At 39.5% G+C, this 27,643-nt stretch overlaps 1 protein-coding gene across 1 annotated transcript in view; it reads left to right on the forward strand.

Moving 5' to 3' along the window:
- Nucleotides 1-25,001, forward strand: part of anapc7 (anaphase promoting complex subunit 7) — a 43,094-nt gene extending 18,093 nt beyond the window's left edge. The window contains exons 8-11 of the mRNA XM_059988168.1: nucleotides 9,225-9,421; nucleotides 14,086-14,310; nucleotides 21,101-21,251; nucleotides 23,834-25,001. Coding sequence (XP_059844151.1) covers nucleotides 9,225-9,421; nucleotides 14,086-14,310; nucleotides 21,101-21,251; nucleotides 23,834-24,023 — 763 coding nt within the window. The 3' untranslated portion in view covers nucleotides 24,024-25,001. The remainder of the gene's footprint in view (nucleotides 1-9,224; nucleotides 9,422-14,085; nucleotides 14,311-21,100; nucleotides 21,252-23,833) is intronic.
- Nucleotides 25,002-27,643: the final 2,642 nt, after the last annotated feature.

Below are 27,643 nucleotides of genomic sequence, written 5' to 3' on the forward strand. Positions count from 1 at the left end.
AGTAAGATATCAGATTTGTCCACATTAAGATTGTGGTTGTTGTGCGTCATTTACTCTTGCTGATGATAGTTCCAGGTAAGAAATGTCCAAAAAGCTCCAAAGCCAGTGAGTACTTGAAATATTATGGGGAGGTTTCCAACACTGGACTACAATCTTCTTAGCAGCAGTCAGGCCTGCCAGCCAGACTGTGCGTGTTTTTTCCGTAAGGGAAAGGTAGGAGTCATCATTTAGAAGATGCACTGAGGGGTCCATTGGTAATTGTACTCCCTTTAGTTCTGTAAGAGTACTGATAACCTTCCCCCTCAAACCAAAAACCCCTGGACATTCCCATACAACATGTTTAAAAGAGCCATGGTTCTGTGGGGCAAAATGAGCAAGATGGGTCAGGAACCAGTCCCATCTGATGTCTAATTCTGGGTGTTAGATATGCTCTGTGACAAAATTTCAAGTGTTTATACCGATGATTTGGGTTTCTTGAAGCACTGGCAGCATTATCCCAAATCGCATCCCAGTCTAAATCTTGTCCCAATTCAGATATGTCCCTAACCCAGGCTTTCATTCTTGATGTGGGCAAATATTTCTGGGAGTTTAATTTATCATAGATATATGACACTATTTATCCTGGAGCACTCTGTATCCAACTTAAAGTGGGATGGCCCTTTAAATCTGACCTTCAGGGAACCCCGCAGGCTTTACAAGCTGATCTTACTTTAAAATAGAAGAAAAGAGAGTGTTTATCAATATTATATCGAGATACCAGTTCTTGAAAGCTAAGGATAGTACTTGCCCCATTAATATCTTGAAGATTAATAATACCTTTATCCTCCCAAGTTCTGTTAGTGAATGGTTCCCCACCCCCCGATAGAAAATGATTATTGTTCCATAATGGAGAAGATTTGCACCATACGCTTTTAAATTTTAGGAGTTTTTCTGCTGCTCTAAACACCTGAGGCATACGGTGTTCCGCAGGGGTCGGTGTTGGGACCCCAACTCTTTACAATCTATATTAATGATTTGGAGAAAGGGACTAAGTGCAACGTATCGAAGTTTGCTGATGACACAAAGATGGGAGGGAGTGTAATGAGTGCGGCGGACATTGAAACCCTGCAGGGGGACATAGATAGGTTGAGTGATTGGGCAGACATTTGGCAGATGAAATATAATACTGACAAGTGGGAGGTCTTGCACTTTGGCAGGAAAAATAATAGAGCAAGTTATTATCTAAATGGAGAGAAACTGGAAAGTGCTTCTGTGCAAAGGGATCTGGGGGTCCTGGTGCAGGAAACACAAAAAGTTAGTATGCAAGTGCAGCAGGTGGTCAAGAAGGCCAATGGAATGCTGGCTTTTATTGCTAGGGGGATGGAGTATAAGAACAGGGAGGTCTTACTGCAGTTGTACCGGGTGTTGGTGAGACCACACCTGGAGTACTGCGTGCAGTTCTGGTGTCCATATTTAAGAAAGGACATACTGGCTCTCGAGGCAGTGCAGAAAAGGTTCACTAGGTTAATTCCGGGGATGGGTGGGTTGATGTATGATGACAGGTTGAGTAGATTGGGACTCTACTCATTGGAGTTCCGAAGAATGAGAGGCGATCTTAATGAAACATATAAGATTGTGAAGGGGCTTGATCGGGTGGATGCGGGGAGAATGTTCCCAATGATGGGTGAAACTAGGACTAGGGGGCATAATCTTAAAATAAGGGGATGCCGTTCCAGGCCTGAGATGAGGAGAAATTTCTTCACTCAGAGGGTAGTGGGGCTGTGGAGTTTACTGCCCCAGAGAGCTGTGGAAGCTACTACACTCAATAAATTCAAAACGGAGATAGACATTTTCCTGGATAAAAATGGCATTAGGGGATACAGTGAGCGAGCAGGTAAGTGGACATGAGGCTAGGTTTAGATCAGCCATGTGATCTCCTGGGCCAGTTTTCGATAGCCTGGATGGGTTGGAGAGGAATTTTCCAGATTTTTTCTCCTCAATTAGCAAATCGGGTTTTTTTCCCCCGGGTGATCACATGGGTTTGGGCGGGATGAATAATAAAATAAAATGGGCGGCATGATGCCCTGTTGGTTGGCACTGTTGCCTTGTGGGATTCGGTGATAACTAGAGTTAAGATTGGATCAGCCATGATCTTGTTGAATGGCGGAGCAGGCTCGAGGGGCCGATTGGCCTACTCCTGCTCCTATCACTTATTTTCTTATGTTCTTATGGGTTAAAATTGGACCGTAATATAAATCACATTTTTTCATAGACATACCTGTAAGGAGAAAGTCCTTCAACCTTATTGGTGATATTAGCTCTTTCTTGTTCTATATTTTTCCATGAAGAAACCTTCTCCTCTTCCATCCAATAGCTAAAACTTTTTAATACAAATGCCCAGTGATACAATTTGAAATTTGGATATGCCAATCCCCCATCCAGCTTTCTGAATTGTAGAGCTGACCACTTTATATTGCATTGTTTACCATTCCAAACATAGCATCATAGTAAGGAGTCCAGTTTTTGCCAATATCTTGCTGGAGGCGCAAGTGGGATCATTGAGTTGATAAAATTAATGCGGGGTAAGATGTTCATTTTAATGACCGATAAACGGACTGGGACTGATGCTGGCAGGTGTCTCCATCTATTAATATCTTTTCTTTTCAAAATGAAAGAGTAATTTGTTTTAGCCACAAATGATAGGGAAGTATTAACTTTAATACCCAAGTAGAGGACCCCTTTTGTAACCTTAATCTGGGGAGGGAGAGACACCTTACTTTTATCTGTATTTATCAGCATCAGTGCTGATTCTGACAAATTAACTTTGTATCCTGAAAGAAATCCATATAGCTCCAGTCTTTTTAAAACATAGGGAAGAGTTTGTTGAACATTTGCCATATAAACTTGTGCAGGGTTCCCCAATTAGTTTTCCACAAAGGCCAAATTATGTCAAGCATGCCAAGCCAAGGGCCAAAACATCCAGGGTTTTTTCCCATTGCACCAGTAAGTTTTATGGGCAGATGTTGTTGCTACTATTACCATTATTATTATTATTAATAGTAGTAGTGGCAGTAGTAATAATTTAGGCCTGGGATTCTCAAAGCCTGCGTTGTGGGTCACACAAGAGAAAAAAAATGCACTCTTGAAACAAAATAAGTCCAAAACCAACCATTTAATTATGACTCTAGCTATCCCAACTGTCAGCTGTCACATTGAGAACTCATCTGGGACTTGACACAGACATGGTAGTCTTCACCACTTCCCTTCCACACAAAGAGTTTTAGTAGTACTGCCTTTTCCACTGTTTCTGTTCTCTCATTTAATCTATTTGTTCTTTTTAATTAAGCTATGTAGCATTTAAAATATGAAGTGTAGTTATAAAATAAATTATTAGTGCTATTGTTGTAATATTATTATACCACAGTAAGATTGACAAATGGACAAAAATAAATAGATTCACTCACCAATCAGTGAGAGAAGTGACAGCGACGGGATGAGGCAATCCTTCTGATGTCGGGCCTGTATTCTGTTGTGGCAATCCTGAGGCACTGGCCAAGATGTGTATTGGAGTCTGTTTCTTGATGGAGTTATTGAAGAAAATGAAGACTCACATAAGTACATGGAGGGGAACAATGTGAGTAGGTCATTGCAATAGCTCTCATGTTTTTGAATTGAGCTTGGGGAACCATGTTGATCCAAAAGTCACTCACCCCAACGTCCTTGTGTTGTGCTTTGAGCAAATCAGATGTTCCCATTTCCAAGACCTCCATCTGAAGAGTTGCCTCACCTGTGGAAGGCACCAGCCTTTTGGCCTCTGCAGTCCACTGGCCGTCAGCCAAAACAGACAATGGCTGTCTCAGGAAGAGAAGGATGTCACCTGAGAGTTTAGGGGAGCTTTCAAATCATTCCCTGAAGTTTTCTGCCAGGCTCATCATGAAATCCTTCATCACTGGATCCTTCCTGCATTTCATTCTTCTCGCAATGCAAGCTTCAGTCGTCTCATACATGTCCACAACAGTGTGGTTGTTGCCTTGTAATTGCAGATTAAGTTGATTTAGATGAGACATGATGTCACACAGGAAAAAGAACATGTGCCATCACTTTGTCACTTTAAAAACTCTTAAATCCTTGGGCTTTTTGGCTCTGCAAGCTGGGTAAAAATGACATAAGCTCATCGCGCTGGTAAAATAAAACAAAACTGATAAATCCAGTCAGATTTTCACGCAGGCCATGTTGTTCTTGGTTTAAGGTCCGTGATGTACTGCTGGTAACAATTCGCTTAGATGACAGATTCGCTTTTAGATGACAGGCGGGTAGCTGGTGCGTGCCGCTGTCTAGTTGGACCATAGAGAGCGCGCAGTAGGTCACATGTTCTACAGGGGCGTAGGTCAAGTGTACGGTGTGGGATGAGGTTAAAATAAATTAGACCAGCATGCGTTTTATTTACATGTTATGACAGGTGTGTTCACATAAGTGCCAATGGGTTGGCGCGGTCCAGACATTTGGTTCTCACGGTCCAGACCTGGCCCGCAGTCCACCTATTAGGTTGTCTGAACTAGCGTGTCGTCCACGTAAAGTGATATCGAATGTGATGTTGTACCTATTGTAATAGGGGAGATCTGAGGAGAGTTTCTAATTGAGTATGCAAGCGGTTCAATAGATATAGTAAAAATTAGAGGGTCCCCTTGTTGTGTGCCCCGTCCTATGTCAAATAACTGAGAAACTTCCTCCCACACATACCCGGCCTGAAGGATTAGCATACAGTGTTCGAATCATATTGATAAATTTATTGCTGAACTTAAATTCTTTTAGAACTCTCCAAAGATATGACCATTCAAGGTGATCAAATGCTTTTTCAGCATCTAGAAATAGCAGGCCACAGGCAGGCAGGATTTTATGCGTTGCATTCAGTATGTATAAGAGCCGGTGAGTATTATCAGATGCGAGATGTTCCCTGATAAAGCCTGATTGATCTGGGCTAATTATTTTCCCAACCACTGTCTCAAGTCTACTGGCTAAGACTTCGGAAAATACCGAGGTCAGCATTTATCAAAGAGATTGGACGGTAAGTGGCACACTCCAAGGGGTCCTTACCGGTCTTAGGTATAACTGATCAGGGCTATGTTTAGATCTTTATGGAAAGCGCCATTTCCAATAGTATAATTTAATGTTTCTAACCATACTGGTTCAAGAATATCCCAAAGTGCTAGGTAAAGTTCCACAGATATGCCATCTATACCTGGTGTACGGCCCTTATTTGTAGCTTTGACTGCTTTAAGTAGTTCATCCAGTGTAATGGAGTCTAGAGTTTTGGTGTCCTTTAATGACAATGTAGGGAGGTCTAATCCACTAAAAAAAAATCTCTGAAGTCATTCTCAGAAGGAACTGAGCCACTTGTATACAGTTCTTTAATTCTTGAATGCCACGTTTATTTTCTCTGTTGAAGATACTACACATGTAGCACATCTTATCATTGGTACTGTATAGACCTTTTAGCTTCCTGTTGTGTGAGCATTAGTGCCAAAAGATGGCTCAGTCTGCTGCCTTCTGTGTAATACTTAGTTTGGTTATATGGATCATATATTCTGCCCTGCTTCTTAATAAATCATTTAATTCTGCTTGTTTTGTTTCGAGCTCGTTTTCTCGTTACGGTGTATCGCCTTTTGAGATCATTCTCCAAAACCTTACATTGTTCTTTTAGGGTGGAAATCTTTTGAAGCCGGCTTTTATGTAGGTGGGAGCCGAACCATATGGCATTATTCATAAGAAATCCTTTATGGAGGCCCAAATCACTGTCAGATCTGAGACACTTTTTATTTAAATTTATAAATTCCATCAGTTTTGTTCTCAGTTGTGTGAGAAATTCATTGCTTTTTTAGAAGCGTGGAGTTAAACCTCCACCTAGTAGCCTTAATTTTAATTTTGCCATAATTAAAAGTAGATGTGACTGGGTTGTGATCAGATAGATGTCTGGGCAAAAATTCTATTGAGTGTACCAAAGGCAGCAAAACAGAGGATATAAGAATGTAATATATCCAAGAGAGAGTTTTATGTCTTGTGGAGAAGAAGGTATAAGCAAGTTACAACTTCTTAAAATTTTCTTAATTCTTCTCAGTCCTCACCACAGAATTTTTGATGCCAATAGTGCTGACTCAAAAGATATGTTTTTTCCTTAAATTAACATTAGCATTAATCAATAGTTTTTATGATAACATGACAATTTCAAGGTCAATATTACTAATATTAGTTTATCATTCCATAATTGCTTGAATTTAAACTCCCTAGCAGCCATAGTGAGATCTGGATATCCAAATCAAAGCTTCAAATATTTGCATATTAGAACAGTGGCTTAAATGCTTTCATTTACTTCCAATTTCCTACTTTGACTTTTAAACTACTTAATTTGTTTTAAAGCATTCGGGGGATCCTGAAATAATGCGATGTATTATTTTAATCCATGTTCATGTTTTAACTGAACTTTGGGGATTCCTGAAAGGCTGAATATAATTATGCTAGTGGCTTGTGGTTGGACCAGTCCACATTCCATCTGTAGACCAAGTGATATTATCTTAACAACTCTGAATACCTGAAGTATTCTTCTGAAAACCAGGAAAGTTTCAAGACCTGTATTACACAGTTTGGGTGGTGGGGTGAAGATACATCTCTATCAAAGCCTTCTGCTGGGTTGCAGGTCACCATTTGGCAAAGTGTAGTGCCCCACCCACCCCATTAGAGTCATTTGAAGCCATAGGAGCAGGTGGTGGATGGTCACATGAGCAGCTGGTGCATATCGCAAGTCGTGGTTATATGACCAATGATGCTAGGCAGTCAATCTGTGAAGAATATTGATAATGTCTGGCAGTCGTTTATCTCGTAAAGACACTGCATAGAAGAAGGCAATGGCAAACCACTTACATCAAAAATAAATTGCTAAGAACAATCATAGTCAAAGCTTACATCATAAGGTATGTGATGATGATTACATGCTGCAGTATATAACTAATTTGTACAATGTGCACAAAGGAAGTTGGGACTATCAGTTGCATCATTATCTAAAAGTGTGCACCAATTGTATATATCCTTAATCATTTAGAGAGCTATTACACATCACTTCTGTTACCTTTGGTAGGTCAGCCATGACAGATGGCTATGATCTGTCTTCTCATACTGGTTTCTCTGCTGCAATATGATTTTGTAAAGTGTGAGAAAGACAAGTAAATAGGTTACAACAGAAAAGTTTATGGCTCATTGATGTGGATAGAGGATTAATTATCTGATGGTGACAATGCCTTGATGAGTGTTAAAACTAGCTGGCTAGATTTGCCCAATGGTGTGGCACAGGAATTAGTTACAGTGCATATAAAAAAAAATACACCCCCCAGGATGTTTTCATGTTTTATTGTTTTACAACATTGAATCACAGTGGATTTAATTTGTTTATTTTACACTGATCAACAGAAAAGACTCTCGTGTAAAAGTGAAAACAAATTGGTCTAAATTTATCACAATTATTAAACACATTAATTGCATAATTACTCACCCCCTTTAAGTCAGTATTTAGTAGATGCATCTTTGGCAGCAATTACAGCCTTTAGCGTGTGGATAGGTCAGCTTTGCATATCTGGACACTGCAATTTTTTTCCCCATTCTTCTTTTATAAGACTGCTCAAGCTTTGTCAGATTTCTTGGAGAACATGAGTGAACAGCCCTTTTCAAGTCCAGCCCCAAAATCTCAATTGAATTGAGGTCTGAACTATAACTTGGCCATTCCAGGACGTTAACTTTGTTGTTTTTAAGCCATTCCTATTTAGCTATGGCTTTATGCATGGGGTCATTGTTTTCCTGGAAAATAAATCTCCCAAGTCACAGTTCTCTTGCAGACTGCATCAGGTTTTCCTCCAAGATTTCCCTGTATTTTGCTGCATTAATTTTACCCTCTAACTTCACAAGCCTTCCAGGGCTTGCTGCACTGGAACATCCCCACAAAATGATATGGCAACTATCATGCTTCACGGTAGGGATGGTGTGTTTCTGATGTGCATGACATTTAGTCCGGTCCAAAAGCTTCCAGCAGACTTCAGAGTTTCTCACATGCCTTTGGTGAACCCAAGCTGAGATTTCATGTTTTTTCCCACCAGTGGCTTTCTTTTTGTCACTCTGCCACCAAGCTGCGACTGGTGAAACACCCGGGCAACAGTTTTACGCAGTTTCCCATCTCAGCCGCAGGAGCCTGTAACTCCTCCAGAGCTGTCATGGGTCTCTTGGTGGCCTCCCTCACTAGTCCCCTTCTTGCATGGTCACTCAGTTTTTGAGGACTGCCTGCTCTAGGCAGATTTACAGCTGTGCCATATTCTTTCTGTTTCTTGATGATTGACTTAACTGTGCTCCAAGGGATATTCAGTAACTTGGAAATATTTTTGTACCCATCTCCTGACTTGTGCTTTTCAATTATCTTTTTATGGCATTGCTTGGAGTGTTCTTTTGTCTTCATGGTGTAGTTTTTGCCAGGATACTGACTCACCAGCAGTCGGACCTTCCAGATACAGGTATTTTTACTACAATCAGTTGAAACACCTCGAATGTAGACAGTAATCTCCATTTAACTAATTATGTGACTTCTAAACCCAATTGGCTGCACCAGTGATGATTTGCTGTGTCATACTAAAGGGAGTGAATACTTGTGCAATCAATTATTTTGTGTTTTATATTTGTAATTAATTTAGATCACTTTGTAGAGATCAGTTTTCACTTTGACACAAAAGAATTTTTTTCTATTGATCAGTGTCAAAAAAAACCCAAATTAAATCCACTGTGATTCATTGTGGTAAAACAATTAAATGTGAGTTGGTGAGCACTGGGGAGGGGGTGGTGAATACTATTTTTAGGCACTGTAATGTAGCCTCAACTTGTTAGTGTTTATGTAAATGATTTAGATGAAGGTACTAAAGGATTAGGGGTTTTTTTTATCATCACCAAAAGGAAGATTGAAAAATAACTTGTGAAAAGGATACAAGAAGGCTACATTTTTTACTGAGTGGACAAAATGAGTTACAGTTTAGGAAATGTGAAGTTATCCATTTTGACGCTGTGACCAATGGTGGCTACTCTGTTCCTAAATTGCATAGTCAAGCAACCATGAAGTGACTGGCAGAAAACATCATCTTACTTTAAATATGAAAACAATACCATAAATCACTGATGGAAATGTTACTTCTTATCTTTCTATGTCTTTATTTTCTCTGCAGTTATCAATGTTTGTACAGCAAACGATATTCACGTGCACTTTATCTGGGAGCAAAAGCCATTCAACTAAATAGCAACAGCGTGCAAGCTTTACTATTAAAAGGTGCTGCTTTGCGAGCATTGGGCAGAATCCAGGAAGCTATTATACACTTTAGAGAAGCTATGCGTCTCTCTCCTTGCAGAATGGATTGCTATGAAGGTAAGGTGTTTCTTAACCTATTCTTGTATTTGTATGATGAATATTTTAAATTCTGCCCCAGAAAATTGTTATTTTTTTAATCACATGTAAATTGTGAGAAGTACAGCCCCTCAGAATTATGTTGATCTGTTAGCTTTTATGTCATTTGAAGTTGCAACATTTCATTTGGTTTGGAATTGAAGTGGACTTAAACAGTCAAAAAACAGTGCAGTGGCCATCTAATTCTTGTGTAGTTGTATCGTGTTTTTTAAAATAGTATGTAAACATTCTTCATTAACAAGCTATCTTAAGTTTGTTAACAAACATTCTTCTTCTTTAGAAGTTTGAATGGTATTGGGCCAGGAATTTCCATTAGTTGGTGTTAGTTAGTTAGTTCAAGAATACTCTCAGGATGTTCTTGAAAAATTTTCTCAGTCCTAGATTCCTAGCCATCACAGCGCTCTAAGTAGTGTTTTTGGATGGACACATGTGGCTTTCCCGTTGGAATTGACCAGAGCCTTATGGCTGGGGATATTGACATGCGAGGGAAACTGAGAGTGATTTGCACATTGTGCAAGTTGATTTAGAAGGATTTTGCAGAGGTGGTGGTAGTACTGCAGATTTTCAAAGTGCCCTCTGTAATTTGTTCATGGTGTGAAATCTACTAGAACCCCAAAGAGGCTAATGTCAGATTTGCATTTTTCCCTGAGGCTCCCAGAGCCTGTGCTTTACACTGGAGGTAGTGATGGATGTTTGCTTTAGCTTGCAAGAGATGAGATGTGATCCAAAGTGAGCTGTGTCTTGTCATGAACCTTGAATAGTAATGGACTAGGTAATGTATGTGGAAGATGTTAAACATAAAGCATTTTGGTGGCGGTCTCCTTCCAAGTATTGTCTGTGTATAGACATTGATTATTGACAATGACATTTTCTTGTTTTTGGGGTACAGATGATATACTATACAGTTCTTGGCTATCTTGTAGATAATTCCAATCCAAAAGAGGACTTCTTGGAAACAAGGTGAAGTGGTGAGGAATGATACTACCTTTCTTGACCCCAGTCTTCATGAGGATAGCTTTTAGCCAGCTGCATTGCAGGTGTAATTCTTCCCCACCATTGAGCACATCTTCAAAAGGCAGTGCTTCAAAAAGGAAGCATCCATCATTGAGGATCCTCACCAGCCAGGACATGCCATCTTCTCATTACCACCAGCAGGGAGGAAGTACAGGAGCCTGAAGACACACACCCAACATTTTAGAAACGCCTTCTTCCCCGTCTGCCATTATATTTCTGAACAGTACATGAACTCATGAACATCCCTCACTATTCCTGTTTTACACTATCTTTAAATTTTTTATTGTAACTCTGTAATTTAAAAAAAATGTTCACAAACAAACTACACAACATATTAAAGTTCAAAGTAACTTTATTAACAAAGTACATGTATGTACTTTGGGTATGAAAGATTATGGGAAGAAGGCAGGAGAATGTTATTGAGAGGGAAAATGGATCAGCCATGATGAAAAAGTGGGCAGAATCAATGGATTGAATGGCCTAATTCAGTTTCTATGTCTTATAGTCTTGTGTATGTCACCATATTTGACCCTGAGATTCATTTACTTGCAGGCATTCACAGTAAACTACAAATGAACAGAAACAGAAATAAAATAATAAAAATATTGAGAACATGAGATGAATCCATAGGTTGTGGAAATAGTTCAGTGTTGGGCTAGGTGAAGTTGAGTGAAGTTATCCCCACTAGTTCAAGAGCCTGGTGGTTAAGGGTAATAACTGTTCCTGAACTTGGTGGTGTGGGTCCTGAGGCTTCTATATGACCTTCCTGATGGCAGCAGTGAGAAGAGAGCATGGCCTGGATGGTGGAGATCCTTGAGAGTGGATGCTGCTTTCCTACATGTAGATGTGCTCAGTGTTTGGGAAGGCTTTACCTGTGATAGATTGAGCTGTTTGTAGGCATTTCCATTCAGGGACAATGGTGTTTCTATACCAGGCCATGATGCAATCAATCAATATACAGTATTCTCCACTACACATCTATATAAGTTTGTCAATGTTTTAGATGTCACACCAAATCTTTGCAAACTTCCAAGAAAGTTGAGATGCTGCTGTGCTTTCTTTATAATGACATTTACAAGCTGACCCCAGGACTGGTCCTCTGAAATGATAACATCAAAGAATTTAAAATTGTTGATCCTCTTCATCTTCACTCTGAACCCCCTTTGAGGACTAGATTATGGATCTCCAGTTTCCACCTCCTGTAGTGGAATCAGTTCCTTGGTCTCACTGGCATTGGGTGAGAGGTTGTTGCGGCACCAGATTTTCAATCTCCCTCTTATATGCTGATTGGTCTCCACTTTTGATTCGGCCAATGACAGTGGTGTCGTCAGTGAACTTAAATATAGCATTGGAGCTGTGCTTAGCCTCGCAGTCATAAGTATAAAGCAAGTAGAGTAGAGAAATAAGCACACACCCTTGTGGTGCACCTATGCTGGTGGTGATTGGAGGAGATGTTGTTGCCAATCTGAACTGACTGGCATCAGCAGGTGAAGAAATCAAAGATTCAATTGTACAAGGAGATATTGAGGCCTAGGCTTAGAGCCTAATGATTAGTTTTGATGGGGTGATAGTATTAAATGCCAAGCAGTAGTCTACAAGGAGCATCCTGATGCATGTATTCTCACTCTCCAGATGCTCCAGGGTTGAGTGAAAAGCCCATGAAATTGCATCTGCTGTTGACCTGTTGTGATGGTACACAAATTGGAATGGATCCATTTCTCTTCTCAGTTAGGAGTTGATATGCTTCATCACCAACCCCTCACAGTGGATGTAAGTGCTTCTGGGCAATAGTCATTGAAGCAGATTACCACATTCTTAGGCACTGGTATAATTGTAGCCTGCTTGAAGTAGGTGGGTACCTCAGACTTCAGAAGCAAGCATGTCAGTGAACAGCCCAGCCAATTGATCAGCACAGGTCTTTAGTACTCGGCCAAGTACCCTGTCTGGGCTGGATGCTTTCTGTGGGTTCACCCTCCTGAAGGATGCTATCACTTTGGCCTTGAGACTAACATCACAAGGCTGTCAGGGGCTATAGGAGTTCATGAAGGTGCTTCTAAAGTGAGCATAAAAGACATTGAACTCAACTGGGACCAAAACCTAGTCACCTATGTCGTGTGGTTTTACTTTGTAGGATGTGATAGCCCTGCCACAGCTGTTGAACATCCTTCAGTGATTTAAGTTTGGTCTGGAATTGCCACTTCAACAGTGAGGTGGGTTTCCAGAGGTTATACCGGGATCTCTTGTATTTTACTTTATTGCCAGACCTGAACGCCACTTCTTGTTTACTAAAAAAAAGCAATCCACTGTCTACAAAATATTCTATGCCATCAGTCCTTACAACTGTAGGCTGGATGTCCTTGAAAAGATGCTGCCATGTTCAACTCTAGGTTTTTCTATCTCCTTCAGTGTCTGCTGGAATCAGATCCTGGATATGGTTCCAAGAATTGGTTATCAAAGTCTTGTATACTCTTAGATCCCATATATTGTTTCATTACTTATAACAATGCCTTTGGTTATAAAGGGATATGATGAAGGATGCACGAGACGGCTTATCCCACACTTTATTCAGTTTCTGCTAGCTGCAGGAGGTCAACTGCTGTATAAAAATTCTCTAAACAAATTAATTTTTGAATAAAAAGCTAGATATTTTTATAGGTATCATGAGGGGAAAGCAATTTAGTAAATGGCTAATTGCCAGTAAGCTTTTTATTATTATTATATGGAAACATTGAATAGACTCGTTAATGTACTTCAGTTATACTGACTTGGAGCTGGCAGTCCTAAGACAAAATTTGTTATTTTCATGCTTTCAAATATTTTCTTCCAAAGTTTTTGATAATTTTTGTAAAATACATTCTAACCTTCTAATCCAGAGTTGATGTGATTGGTTTCACTAATGTAGTATTTTCCTTCTCAGTTCAGAGTTTTGTGAGTCCTGTGTTCCAGTGAATATTGTCCTAGTTTTTTAAATGTCTCATTGAGGAAACTGTCCTATTTTAAATGTATAACCTCAAAACCAAAGGTCAAATATTGTGGATGAAGTTAAAACAGTGCTTAAACTCAACTCATGAGGCAGCATCTGTGGAGAAAGAAACTGTTAATGTTTTGGATGAATATCTTCACACAGAACAGAAAAAAGATATGGTTACAAAATATGGTGAAAGGTGAGGGAAGAAGAAGAAACAAAAAGGAAGAGTGAGATTGGGTGGAGGATTTGTTTAATGTCTCAACTTCATTTATAAATTTTGCTATCGGCATTTAGGCAGACTCATTCTTTGTTACTATTTAACATTATCCATTTTCATTCCTCATGCCTTTCTGGTTTCCATCTGTTCACAAACATCTGCTTTTTTCAACATCTTTACCCCAAACCTGATCTCCAGTTTCTCTTAAGTTATCGACCCAGAAAATGAACTCTCTCACTCCGTTGATGCTTCCTAATTTACTGAGATTTTCCAGCCTTTGTTTATATTTTTAGAGCACAATATGCAGTTATGTCTTCAAAGTATTAACTTTGTTCCATCATGATCTTAGACTAATATCTATAACTGCCTATTTTACTTTTAAGCACTTTATGCAAAGAAAAATGATTTTGCTCTTTGTATTTTTAGGACTAGTTGAATGCTATTTGGCTTCAAACAGCATTCGTGAAGCAATGGTTATGGCAAATAATGTATTCAAAACACTGGGTCCAAATGCCCAGACGTTGACACTCTTTGCGACTGTTTGCTTGGAAGATCCGATGACACAGGAGAAAGCTAGAACACTTCTGGATAAAGCTCTGGCACAGAAATCTGATTATCTGAAAGCAGTGGTCAAAAAAGCAGAACTTCTGAGTAAGTTATATTTTCTTTTTTAAAAAGTTTTGTGTTTGGGTGTGTGTTTCGATGTAAGAATAGGCAGGTGTGGAATGTGCTAAACACCAGATGGGGCACAAGTATTTTTAGGTGTTCCATTATAAACACCTTGGAGATTAAATTCAACATTACAATTCCTACCATTCCAAAAGAAATTTATAGTTTTTAGGGAATTATTGAGTTTTTAGTTTTTAATGCCTTCTACAAAAGCTATTTGGAGTCAGGCGTTCCAATCAATGAGATGAGATGGGAGGTTTGGGTTGTAGAAGTGCCCTGTTCTAGAAAAGAGACACACTAGTCTGGTTACTGACAGCTTGCTTTTCTCAAGAAAGATCTGTTTATGAGCATCATGCCTCAATCAAAACAACTTTCAAAAGATCTTAGAACAGTACAGGTGCATGAACTGAAAAGGCTACAAAAGCATTTCTAAAGACCGAAGTGTTCATCAGTCCACTGTAAGATAAATTGTCTATGAATGGAGGAAACTGTACTGTTGTTAGTCTTCCCAAGAGTGGGTATCCTGTAAAGATCATACCAAAAGTACAACGTGTAATATTGAAGGAGATGAGAAAGAACCCAAGGGTAACAGCAAAAGACATGCAGAAATCTCTAGAACTTGCTAAAGTCTTGAATGATGTTCATACAGCACATTACAGGCCCTTCGGCCCACAATGTTGTGCCAACGCTCAAACCCTGCCTCCCATATAACCCCCCCACCTTAAATTCCTCCATATACCTGTATAGTAGTCTCTTAAATTTAATGGAAGGACACTGCTCTCAAAAAAAAAAATTGCTGCACATCTTGTTTGCAAAAGACCACCTGGACATTCCACAGTTCTGGGATAAATGTTCTGTGGACAGTTGAGACAAAAGTTGAACTTGGCAGGATGCACACCGCTATGTTTGGAGGAAAAAGGGCACTGCACACCAACACCAAAACCTCATCCCAACTGTGAAGCATAGTGAAGCATATCATGATTTGGGGCTACTTTGCTGCCTACAGCCCGGACAGTTTGTATTGTTGAGGGAACAATGATTCAAAATTGTATCAAGACACTTTTACAGGAGAATGTCAGGTTAGCAGTTTGTCACCTGAAGCTTAATAGAAGTTGGATGATGCAACAATTCAATAATCTGAAAGACAAGTAAATCAACAACAGAATAGTTTAAAAAGAAGAACATCTGTGTTTTGGAATGACCATGTCAGAGTTCAGACATTAACCCAATTGAGAGGCTGTGGCATGACCTGAAGGAGTTTTATATGGAGGAATGGTCTAAAATTCTTCCTTCTGGTTGTGCAAGTCTGATCAGCAGCTATAGGAAACATTTGGAGGAGGTTACTGCTGCTAAAGGAGGTTCTACCAGTTATTAAATACAAGGGTTCCCAATGTTTTTTCAGCCTGGACTGTGAATGATCAATCAATATGTTCAGTAAAGACATGAAAAGTACAATTAGTTTAGGCAGATTATGTTTGCTTATTATTGTGACTTGGATGAAGATCTGAGCAAATTTTATGAGTAATTAATGCTGGAAACCAAGTAATTGCAAAGAATTAAAACAACTTCTTGCGACTGCATCAATAATTTTATCTGAAGACCACATTTGTTACAGACACACACACACACACACACACACACACACACACACACACACACACACACACACACACACACACACACACACACACACACACACACACACACACACACACACACACACACACACACACACACACACACACACACACACACACACACACACACACACACACACACACACAAGAACTCAGAGTCACCAGCTGATGTTGCAAGTGAGACCCTTCATCAGTACTGTAAACAAAGGGGATGGGAACGAGGAGTTGTCGCTTGAGCTGGTGGATGATGGGTGAATTCAGGTGAAGGGTGAAAAAGGGGAAAGATTTGAGAATCTAAGAGATAATAAGTGAAAGAGGCAAAGGGTTGAAGGAGGAATCTGATAGTAGAGGACAATGGAATAAATGAAAGGTGGTGGGGAACAAGAGGGAAGAAGGTGTGCATGATGGGTCGGTCATAAGGGCAGGTGAGGTGAGAAAGGGGGTAAAACAATCCACAAGGGAAAATGAAAGGAAGTGGGCTTAAAAACAGGACAGAGTGGTTACCAGAAGTTGAGAGCAATTGATGATAGAGACTACCAAGACAAATTAAGGTGTTGCTCCTCCAATTTGCATCTGACCTCAAAGTGGCTGTAGAAGAGGCATGTCACTGTGGGAATGGGAAGTGGAATTTAAATGGCTGGCCACTGGGAGATCTTGGCTGTTACAGCAGACAGAGCAAGGGTGCAAAAGAAAGCAAATCTCTCAATCTGGATTGGTGCATTGGACACTGGATTAAATAACTGACCCCACAGAATTCACATGTGAAGTGCTACCACACCTAAAAGGACTGTTTAGGCTCTGTATGGTGGTGAGAGAGGTGATGTAGGGGCAGTTGGACACAGCATGGTTTCAGGAATAAGTATCTGGAAGGAATTTGGTGAGGAGGGACAAGAGTCATGGAGAGAGCAATCCCTGCAGAAGGTGAGAAAGAAAGGGGAAGACATGTCTAATGGTGGAATCCCATTGATGCTGGTGGAAGTTGTGGAAAATAATGTGTCGGATGTAGAGACGTGTTATACCAGGACGGAGTGGGGAAAATGGATGAGGGAAGACATGTGGAAAATGTTGGTGAGGGCTGCATTGCATGCATAAGAATGGCAACCCTGTTTTCTGGAAACAAATCTGATATCCTGGAATGAAAGAGGTATAGCCGTGATGAAAGAGCTGGGAGAAGGGAATAGCATCTTTACAAGATGCAGGGTGGGAAGAGGAGCAGTCAAGATAACTGTGGGAGTCAGTGTTTTGTAAAAAAAAAGTCAGTAGATACCAAGCAAAAGGAAAGAGGTGTTGGAGATGAAGGAAGTTAATTTCGGGAGGTGTGGGAGGGGGAAGAGCAGAAGATGGTGGTGAAATTAATGACATTGATAAGCTCTGCATGCAAGCAGGAAGCAGCGACACTTTAGAAAGAATGTTAAGCAGTGTTGCAAGTTTAGATTTGGAACATTAATTGTTCCACATACCCAACAAAAAGACCCTTGTGAGTGCCCATGACTATACTATGCCTTTGGTCCGTGAGTGGTGGGTCTCAGTTGGATTCACCCATCACGTTGCTAGCTTGTGCTCCTAATCCTCCCCCAGATCATTATAGAGAAAATGTTTTTTTTCCAGGAATTGTTCGTACCAGCTGGCAAATCAATAATGCAGATACAGATTTGGGCTGGTTATGGAAAAAAAAGTTATTTATATTACACCTTTCATGTCTTCAAGCATGCTTTAAAGACAGGAAGTTGCTTTTGAAGAGTACTGATTTTACTTATTTGAGCAAATAAGGTGATCAGTTTTCACAGCAAACTTTCACTTGGTGGAAATGAATAGCTTTTCTGAATTTGTTGCTGTGGACATGAGAGAGAAGTACTGGCTGGAAATCTGGAGCAGCACACAAAAATGTTGGAGGAACTCAGCGGGTCAGGCGGCATCTGTGGGAGAAAATGAGCAATTAATGTTTCAGGCGGAGAACCCAAACCTCCCATCTCATCTCATTGATTGGAACGCCTGACTCCAAATAGCTTTTGTAGAAGGCATTACCCTAGAGGTTTACGTACTTCTTTGAACTTAGACTGTGATTGTTTGAATGGTGTACTCAGTATTGACAAGAAGAAACACAATTGTTTTTGTGTTATTTAGAAGATTGTCTATTATTGTGACGTGGGTGAAGATCAGACCTCATTTTATGAGTAATTAGTGCAGAAAACCAGGTAATTGCAAAGGGTTCACAAACTTTTTCTTGCAACTGTAAATGGTGCCTGACAGATCTGATAATTTATATATTTCTCAGTTTAGCAGGTAACCTGCATTTCTGTACTTTTCCTCTGGAAAATTGCAGGAAAAACTTGGCATGTAATGTTCATTTTTCTGGAAATTTTGTCTAGGGTACTTGGACCCATTAACATTTAATTCTGTTATTTAATGAAATAGGTATACTGGGGCATAGCTGAATAGATATACAAATACTAATATAAAAAACAGCCCAAACTAGCTTTGTATTACTGCCATTTATAAAACTTAATTTACCAACTATATTCCTAGTGTTTTATGTTAAGCCATGTGACCAACAAAAACACAAATGCTTTCATACTAAATCTGTTGCAGAAAGGGTTTGGATGCAATTACCCAACGCTGGTTCTGGTTGACTGCTGATTTTCCAGAAGCTGATGGTTCGACGACTCTTTTAATTCGGATGAAATTACAAGATGTAGTTTACTAGGAGGCCACCGGGCGGCACTGTGTAGCACATGTAAACCTTCGCTGCATGATATTTTATGTGTACACAGTAATTGGTGGAGGCCCAACCTATCACAGTAGCAGTGGTGGGACCAGGTTATGAGTCTTCTAATTTTGGCTGCTTCTTCAAGCAGGCATCAAGATTTGACTGCCTTTTCTTAAGCTTCTGCTCATTAAGCAGTTCTTGTTAGCAGCAAATCATGTCGCGAACATGTTTCTTTCCCTTGTTGCTTCGCTCCCAGCCAGGGTCATTATCAATGAACTGATCCATGATTTGTGTGCTCGTAGTGATGCTAGTGCTGAGGGATCTTGTGGTGAGGTTTCTTGCTGGTGTTTCCACTTCTCCACCTGTGTCCTCAGATTTGCCTACGATGAGCTGCTCTGCCAATTCTCGAAGCTCTTAGTTGTTAACGCTCTCGCCATGAGAATGCAGCAACTCTTCAACATCACCATCAATAACATCTTCTAATCCCGCTTCATTGGCCAGTCGCTGATGTTTTGCATGACTGATTCCGCCTGAAATCCAAGGAGTTCCACATCTGTGCAAGTGCTTTTCCTAGGCACCTTAGATGTACTACCCTTACTGGAAATTGCAGGCCATTTTCCTGACATTATGGGTGGGGAAATAATGAAATAATTTGGCAAGGGAGCAAGAACTTTTGCACACGCAGGGATGGTAAAGTGTGAACTAATATGTGATTGGCTGTGAGTGACTCAGCTGTAATGGTGGCCACTCTTGAGAAGTTTTAAATGTTTAAAAATGACAAAAAAAATTCATTCTAAAAATTTCAATAAAGAATTGAATAACCGTGTTATAATGAATCAGTGCTGATGCAGGGTCTGAGTGTATTTACATGGCACTTGTGGTGGTAGTCCCAATATTTTGTACTTATTTTTGCTTATTTTAGGTAAATTTTACCCTAGCTGTGACTTCTAAGTCCCAGTGGTGGTGTTAGGGTTAGGGTTAAACATGGACCAATGTATTTGACCAAAAGAAACTGGACCAGTGTGTCTCTGTGCATAAGTTGTGTGACTTGTATGACATTGGTTTGTCAACTGTGTATGATATAAAGCACCAAAGAGAGGAAAAAAGCAATTCTATGCAAACAGTGATTTGCTAAATCAAATGAACATTAGAAAAACTATGAAAGTTGGTAAGAGCACTGAGCATGATTGAGTGATGATTGAATGGTTAGAGTGATGGAGTTTGTTGGGCAGTATGATAATGAGCCAAGCTAAGTTGTTCCATAAAAAACTTAAAGTAGAACATGCGTGTGACTGTAGTGAGGGATGGCTTCAAAGGTTTAAGAAGTGCCATGGAATTTCCATGCATGAAGTGTGTGGAGAAAAACAATCTACAAACCATGAAGGAGCTACCAAGTGCGTGGACGAATTTGTGAAGCTCATAACTGATGAAAACCTCAGTGCTGAGCAAGTGTGTAGTGCAGATGAAACTACATTATGCTGACAATGCACACCTAGGAAAACATTAGCAATGGGAGACGAAGAGGATCCAAGTAGTCTTGATGAAGAAAATCTGTGTGAGTAAATGTTTGTTGACGATGAAACGCTTGTTGTGCATCACCTTACAGACTGGGAAATTATAGACTGTGTTCTGAATGCTGATTAAAAACACCAAGTGATGAAGATGGCAGCGATGATGATGGAACTAAGATTTACTATTGACAAGTTAATTGAGCTGCTGGATGATTTAATCAAAGGGTTAGAGAAATGTACCTTTGTGACAGAACAAGAGCTAATGAATTTTTATTTGTGCAAGAAAAATTACACAGAGATAAATCAAAACACATGAAACAACTTTGCCTGGATGAAATCTTTAAGAGGATAACCGAGAAGCAACATTCTTTGTAAGCACAGTAATTAATAAATTTACATTTAATTTTTGTTTAATAATCCTCTTTAAGCTTCTACAGTCTATTTTTGCCATTATTGTTGTGTGACCTCTTTTAATCTGGTAAAAACATTAATCCAGCAAGGCTCAGGAACTGAGGGTGCCAGAAAGTCAATGGTCAACCTGTAGTGTTTAACACTGCATTAGAATAACAGGTGAAAGACTAAGTGCTCTGATTTTTTTTCCAAAAAACAAAATTAAGTTTCTAACAAATCACCGAAGAAGACATTAAATGCATAAGTTGGTTGATTGTTAATTTCAGTTGATCCATCCGAGAGAGGTTGGAGCAAAAGCAAAGTGCTTCTCCATGGATGGGAAAGGAAAGGTAGAGCGAACGAAGCCCTGCCTCTACTGTAGTCTGTGTGAAAGCTACACGTGCCTTAGAGCTGGTTACTTGCTCGCCCAGTGTCGGGTAATTGAAGAATCTGCTATAAATTATATTTTGCTTTTTGAATATTTGAAGATTTACCAGTTTACTATTCAAATCTTATGAACACTTTAGGCCGTGAACAGAAATATGACGAAGGCATAGCTCTCCTGCGAAATGCATTGGCAAATCAGAGTGTTTGTATTCTGCATCGGATGCTTGGAGATTTTCTTGTAGCTGTAAGTGACTACCAGGAAGCAATGGACCAGTACAGCATTGCATTAAGGTACATGAGTGAGACAATTTCAATTGCTGTTGCATCGTGCCTCTTTACTGGTTTGCAGAACTTGCACCTGAAGTTAAACATATATGAACTTAGTTTCTGAAACTAGTTTAAATTGACATCTATTGTCATCTGCTATTTCCAAAGAGGTCTGGTGAGCAAATCTGGGAAAAGTAGAAAAAGAAATATTTGGTGATTTGCAAGGCAAAGCTTTAAACTACAGAGGTTTCACATCCATGTCCAAAATATCTTCAGATAATGCAGTCTGGAAAAAAAAATATTTATTCAGCTTGAGTAAAAGTACTTTAATATAAAATATATTAAAGTGGTTTTACTCATAATTTGAACAAAATTGGATTAAAACATTTCTAAATCAGTTTGTCTTTAAACACTAAGATTAATATGGTTCTTAAGTCACAGTGCTTAAGATGTCCCTCACAGTGTCTTCCTGTAACAAGTTCTCCTCCTTGTAGGGCTCTGCTACATACTTCAACAAGATGGAAGGTTCATTAGAGTACTTGGTCTATGATAGTTGGTGGGTTTACCAACAAGGTTTTGGACAGTGGTGGGTTTGACTGTACTGCTGAATAGCTCGTTGATAATCAATGATACATTTTCTAATGTGAACCCTAAATTGAGTTATAAATTGGCATGAATTGTCTTGGGGATGACAGCAGAACAGAGATAGCTGAGGCTTCGGGAAATAGTTCACAAGGTGCAGGATAGATTTGTCCCACAGAAGAAGTTGTTCTCAAGTGGCAGGGGTAGGCAACCATGGCTGACAAGGAAAGCTAAGGACTGCATAAAAGCCAAGGAAAGGGCATATAAGGTAGCAAAAGTGAGTGGGAAGTTGGATGATTTGGAAGCTTTTAAAATCCAACAAAAGGCAACTAAAAATGCTATAAGAAGAGAAAAGATGAAATATGTGGGCAAACTAACCAATAATATAAAGCAGGATACCTAAAAGTTTTTCACTTGTATTAAGAGTAAAAGGGAAGTGAGAGTTGATATTGGACCACTGGAAAGTGATGCTGATGAGGTAGTAATGGGGGACAAAGAATTGGCAGATGAATTCAATATGTACTTTGCATCAGTTTTCACTGTGGAAGGCACTAGCACTGTGCCAGAGGTCTGTGAGTGTCGGGGAGCAGGAGTGAGTGCCATTGCTGTTACAATGGAAAAAGTGCAAGGCAAACTCAAAAGTCTAAAGATGGGGACAAGTTTCAAACATCAGAGGTGCAGGGGAGCTTGGGAGTCCCAGAAGATTAATTTACAGGTTGAGTCTGTGGTAAAGAAGGCAAATGCAATGTTTGCATTTATTTCAAGAGGAATAGACTATAAGAACAAGGAGATAATGCTGAGGCTTTATAAGAGACTAGTCAGGCTGCACTTGGAGTATTGTTGACAGTTTGGGCTCCATATCTCAGAAAGGATGTATTGTCATTGGAGAGAATCCAGAGGAGGTTCATGAGGATGATTCCAGGAATGAAGGGGTTAACATATGAGGAGCATTTGGCAATTTTGGGCCTGTACTCACTGGAATGTTGGTGGGGGGGGGGGGGGATCCTCATTGAAACCTAGTGAATGTTGAAAGACTAAGATGTGGAGAGGATGTTTCCAATGGTGGAGGTATCTAGAGCTAGAGGGCACCTTTATTTAGGGGCTACCTTTTAGAATAGAGATGAGAAGGAATTTTTTTTTTTAAGAGTAGTGAATCTGTGGAATGCTCTGCCAGAGACTGCGGTTGAGGCAAGTCTGTAGAAGTTAAAGCAGAAGTTGATAATTTACTGAACAGTCAGGGCATCAAAGGATATGGCACAAAGGCAGGTGTATGTGGTTAGGGGGATCGGCCATGATGGAGTGGTGGAGCAGACTCAATGGGCTGAATGGCCTAATTCTGCTCCTATGTCTTACAGACTTTGAAAGGAAGAATAAAGGGGTATGTGTGGGAAAAGCTTCTGCGGAAGTGAAAAGAATCTTTTGTTCTTACTACCCTTTTCTATCTAGAGTAATGCTTCATTTGAGTTTTACTATAACCAGATCTAACTAGTTTACATAATGTAACCTGCTCATTAACAATCTTTTTCCTCCCCTCTGCTGATGGCAGAAGGTACGAAAGCTTGAGAGCATGTACTGCCAGATAAGAGGACAACTTCCATCTCACTGTTGTTATCAGATTCTTGAATGGACTTCTCACACACTAAAAGATGAACTCTCGATCTCTCGATCCACCTTGTTGTGGCCCTTGCTCCTTGTCGACCTACAAAATATATTCTACATTCTTTTTACTACCTCAATGAAATTGCAAGATATATAGCTTTTCACTGTATCTCAGTATATGAGAAATAAACCTATATGTCTTCTGTACATCACCTTTTAATAACCATTTTTTTTGCATTATTTAAAGTCTTGTTCATTTTGGTTTTTGTTATTCTTGACTATGGGATGTTAGAACTTTAATTTAACACATCTATCTTCCACCCAATTCTTAAGTTTTGACTTAATTTCATAATAAGTACAATTAGATCATATTCTCTTTTCCAGAACATAGTATTTTCAGAAGTAACTCATTTTATCTTTTGCAGCCTGGATCCCAATGATCAGAAGTCATTAGAAGGAATGCAGAAGATGGAAAAGGAAGAAAGTCAGACTGAAGCAGCTCAAGAGGAGGATGTGGATGACATGGAGGGGAGTGGGGAAGAAGGGGATCTGGAAGGGAGTGACAGTGAGACTGCACAGTGGGCAGACCAAGAACAGTGGTTTGGCATGCAGTAAGGAAAACATAATAAACTTCACATGGGCCTCTTCAAATGAACTTTCATGCTTGGAATCCATGTTTCTGTTACCTAGCTACCTTGGATTTTATAATAAATTATAATCATAGCATCCTAATACAGAGGGAATACATGGTCAGGGATCTGTTGTCTCGTGTTGTGTTTCTATTACAAGAGTACTTAGTTTTGTTTTACAGAAACACTTGCTTTCCATGATGTTTTATTCAAACCCGTTAACTGGCGCACTGACACTTGAGTGGGCTGATGTGACCTTTGTAATGTTACTTATAAATTGAACTAAGTGTGAGACTTTGTGAAATCTACACATTTTTGAGGTAAGGCAAAACCAAGCTAAACTCAGACTGCTGAAATATTTTGCTAATTTTCATGAAAGCTTTAAAATAAAACCTGGACAGCCAAGGAATGAAACATAAAAATATATAAATCTTGATAGGAGATTATATAAAGTGATAGACTTCATGCATTTGTTCAGTCACTTACACTGTAAACTACCTTAATTTTTACCCTGACCTGAGTCTTTCCATTGAAAGCATAATTTTCTCTCCAATGTCACATCATCAAAAAAAAGGGTTTAAACTATTCTTGGACCCATTACCAATTAGACTTTTACTGTATGAAGGCCCAGATTTGCTTTTATCTTTGGTGCTGGCTCGCTCTTTTTAATTCATGCAAGAATTAAATTTGCACACTGCTGTATCCAGTTTCACCAGGCATTGTGGATCATATAACTTATTGTTTGTATTAAATCCTTTTGACAGCTGTGATGCTCTGTACTGTCTCACCAGCTAGTTCTTGCAATAACTGTTTTGATAACTGTATTGTGTATTTTGTAAATGGGGTTAAAATGAAATTTTTCAGTACTGATTAAAATGTATACAGTGTATACACTGTAGATGTGAGTATCATTGTATATGAAATGCATGTCTTTTTCTTTAAATAAAAATTGATGTCCTCCTTTTGTTAGTAGCTACTTTTTCTTAGTTGTAAGTGAATTAAATGGCACCAGAGATAACTTTTAATTGGTATTGGGTGATTTGTTTTGGATGTACGTCATTGACAACAAGGGACTTGCATTTCCACATGCCTGTCGACTTGACTTGAGATCTCTTTTTGGTTGACTGCTAATTTGCATAAATGTAGACTGATGAATTTTGAGTGGTACATTCATGAAGCTTGTTGTTCATGCCCACTTGTACCCAGAAACTCAATAAGTACTCCTGCCAGAGATCAATCGGTCACTAATTTTGAACTTGCTTCATTTCAGTTAGTGTGTACATAGATCTTAAAAACCTCTATATTAAATAAACTTACTACAGTATGTGTTTGTAACTATCTGGTCAGACAATTGCAGGCAACTGTTTGTACCCTTATAGGAAAGCAGCCAACCTTCCTTTCGTGTTTTTCCTTCTCCTTGGCAAAACCACCATTTGTTTCTTTCAATATTTTACCTGAGCTTCTGAACACCTAAGTGTCACTCTTTCTTAGCCTAACATTATCTGGCTGTACTACTCTTTGGTAAGAAACCTGCCATAAAGGAGTTCACCCCAAATGCCTTATCACAAAAATCTCAATCTCTGAAGAGCTGGAGCATTTTACAGTTATGCCTTCACGGAAGCATAAATTCTGATACCTACCCACGTACACTGCTGTAATTACGATGAAGAAGGTGATGAATGTTGGCTTTTTATCTCATTCTGTTGTGACCTTTTGCTTGCCTTCAAATTTCTTAATCTAAAATTACACTGGTTTAACATGGTGTTTGATTAGTGTGAAATTTATTTAAAGCAAGTCTCCCTCTGGTTCTGATCTGGACTTGGTGATGAAGGATTATTATTTTGGTTATGGATTTATTTACTAGGGCTGAAAAGCCTGCTCATTATGTATATTATATAGGCTGAACTTGGTTGATTGGCCAGGCCCAGATCACAGCAAATCCTTGCAGTGGTTGTCAGTAATTTTGACAATTCTGTAGCACAGCAATTCTCCCCATGAACAAGCACAGCCAAAATGTCTGGAATGAGAAGAAAAAGCAAAAATGCCACATCTTTTGAGTTATTTTCCACAATGAAATGTTTGAGATGGAAATGAGAGAAATGGAGACCATAATACTGGAAGAGGTTGGAGTTACCTACGTACACAAATTACCTATGTACCTTGCCTACGTACACAAATTAATGTCTTAGTAAACCAGTTCTCAAAGGTGCAATTATTACCTTGTTCTTTAGAGTATTTTTGGATGAATCTAAAGATAGTGCCCTGCACGGTTTAACTAATTTAACCTAAAACCAGATTTATCTCCAAAGTTTGGTATTTTTAGCAAATATGAAGTCAGACCTCTGTGAGTAAACTGAATCAGCTTGTTAAAGTAATCAAAGTCCCAATTAAGAAAACACTCAGCCATCAGGCAGTCCCAAGCCTCTTCAACTAATTCTGTTGTAAAGTATCATAGGGCAATCTCTTCAGTCAAGTATGATGTTGTCTTGGTGGGTCTTCAGGTGGCTATAGGGGCTGAGAGGGAAAATGGATCAGCCACAATGAAATGGTGGAGCAGACTCGATGGGCCAAATGGCCTCATTTTGCTCCTATATCTTCTTATCTGAGATTCAAATATTCTGGTGTAGTGAGGGGTCCCAGACCTCTCATTTCTGACCCCTTCGCTACTTTGCTGATTGCCACACATCTGGTATATTGGGTGGATTCCTTTAATGGAGAATGCCTGTGCGTGACCCTTTAACATGGGCAGTCACCACACATTCCCTTACAGATCAGGATCCAGTGGCAAAACGAATGGGGACCCTTCACTGCCATTATGACGTGTTGTCACCTTCCACCAGCTCCACCTTTAAGGTCTTGGTTGGATTGCACTTAGTTTGAACCCTTCACCTTACCACCATGAGTGAACGTACCAGGAGTTCAGCACCAAAAGGCTAAACTCCAGGCAGCTTCGCTCTCAGGAACTTACAAGCCTCTCAACCAAGGTGAGCTGACAATCCTTGGAGAAGTGCACAGCATCATAAACAGTGAACAACTTACCAGTTAATTAATTACTTAAATTACACTGGAGTAAATATTTACCCTGCCCATCTTCAGGTTGTACCGGTACACCTTTTGCATTTAGAAGCAGCAGTTTAAATTTTCTTGGAAAATTGGCAGTCTCACTAGTGTCTGGCTATGTACGTACTCAACAAGACTTCAAGTCCACCATTCCAGATATCCAAGAATACTGCTGATACTGAAATGGTATTGGAAATGTAATTATACTTTTAAAGATAAAAATGGGTAAAGTGTTTAATTCGTCAGTTGAATTGACATTACATCACATTACAGCAACGGTTCAGCCGCTGCGTTCTCTAGCATCAGAAGTTCCATTAGAGTGAATTTAATCTTCAACTTGCAAATAATGTTTGAAAAATGAACATTTTACATGAATTACATTGCACTGGAAATGTGGCAAGTTTTGTCACAGAATTATTTCTGAATCTTAAAAAAAATATAAACTTATTTCCAAGCTTAAGTAGGTGTTCTTCAGCTGTTGGAGTCCTCTACTCAGACTGCTGGCTCTCTCTCTCTTTCTCCCGTTGAAGGGGGAGAATTTCTTGC

This window comes from Hypanus sabinus, chromosome 13 (genome assembly GCF_030144855.1).
Source record: "Hypanus sabinus isolate sHypSab1 chromosome 13, sHypSab1.hap1, whole genome shotgun sequence".
NCBI classification, from domain to species: domain Eukaryota; kingdom Metazoa; phylum Chordata; class Chondrichthyes; order Myliobatiformes; family Dasyatidae; genus Hypanus; species Hypanus sabinus.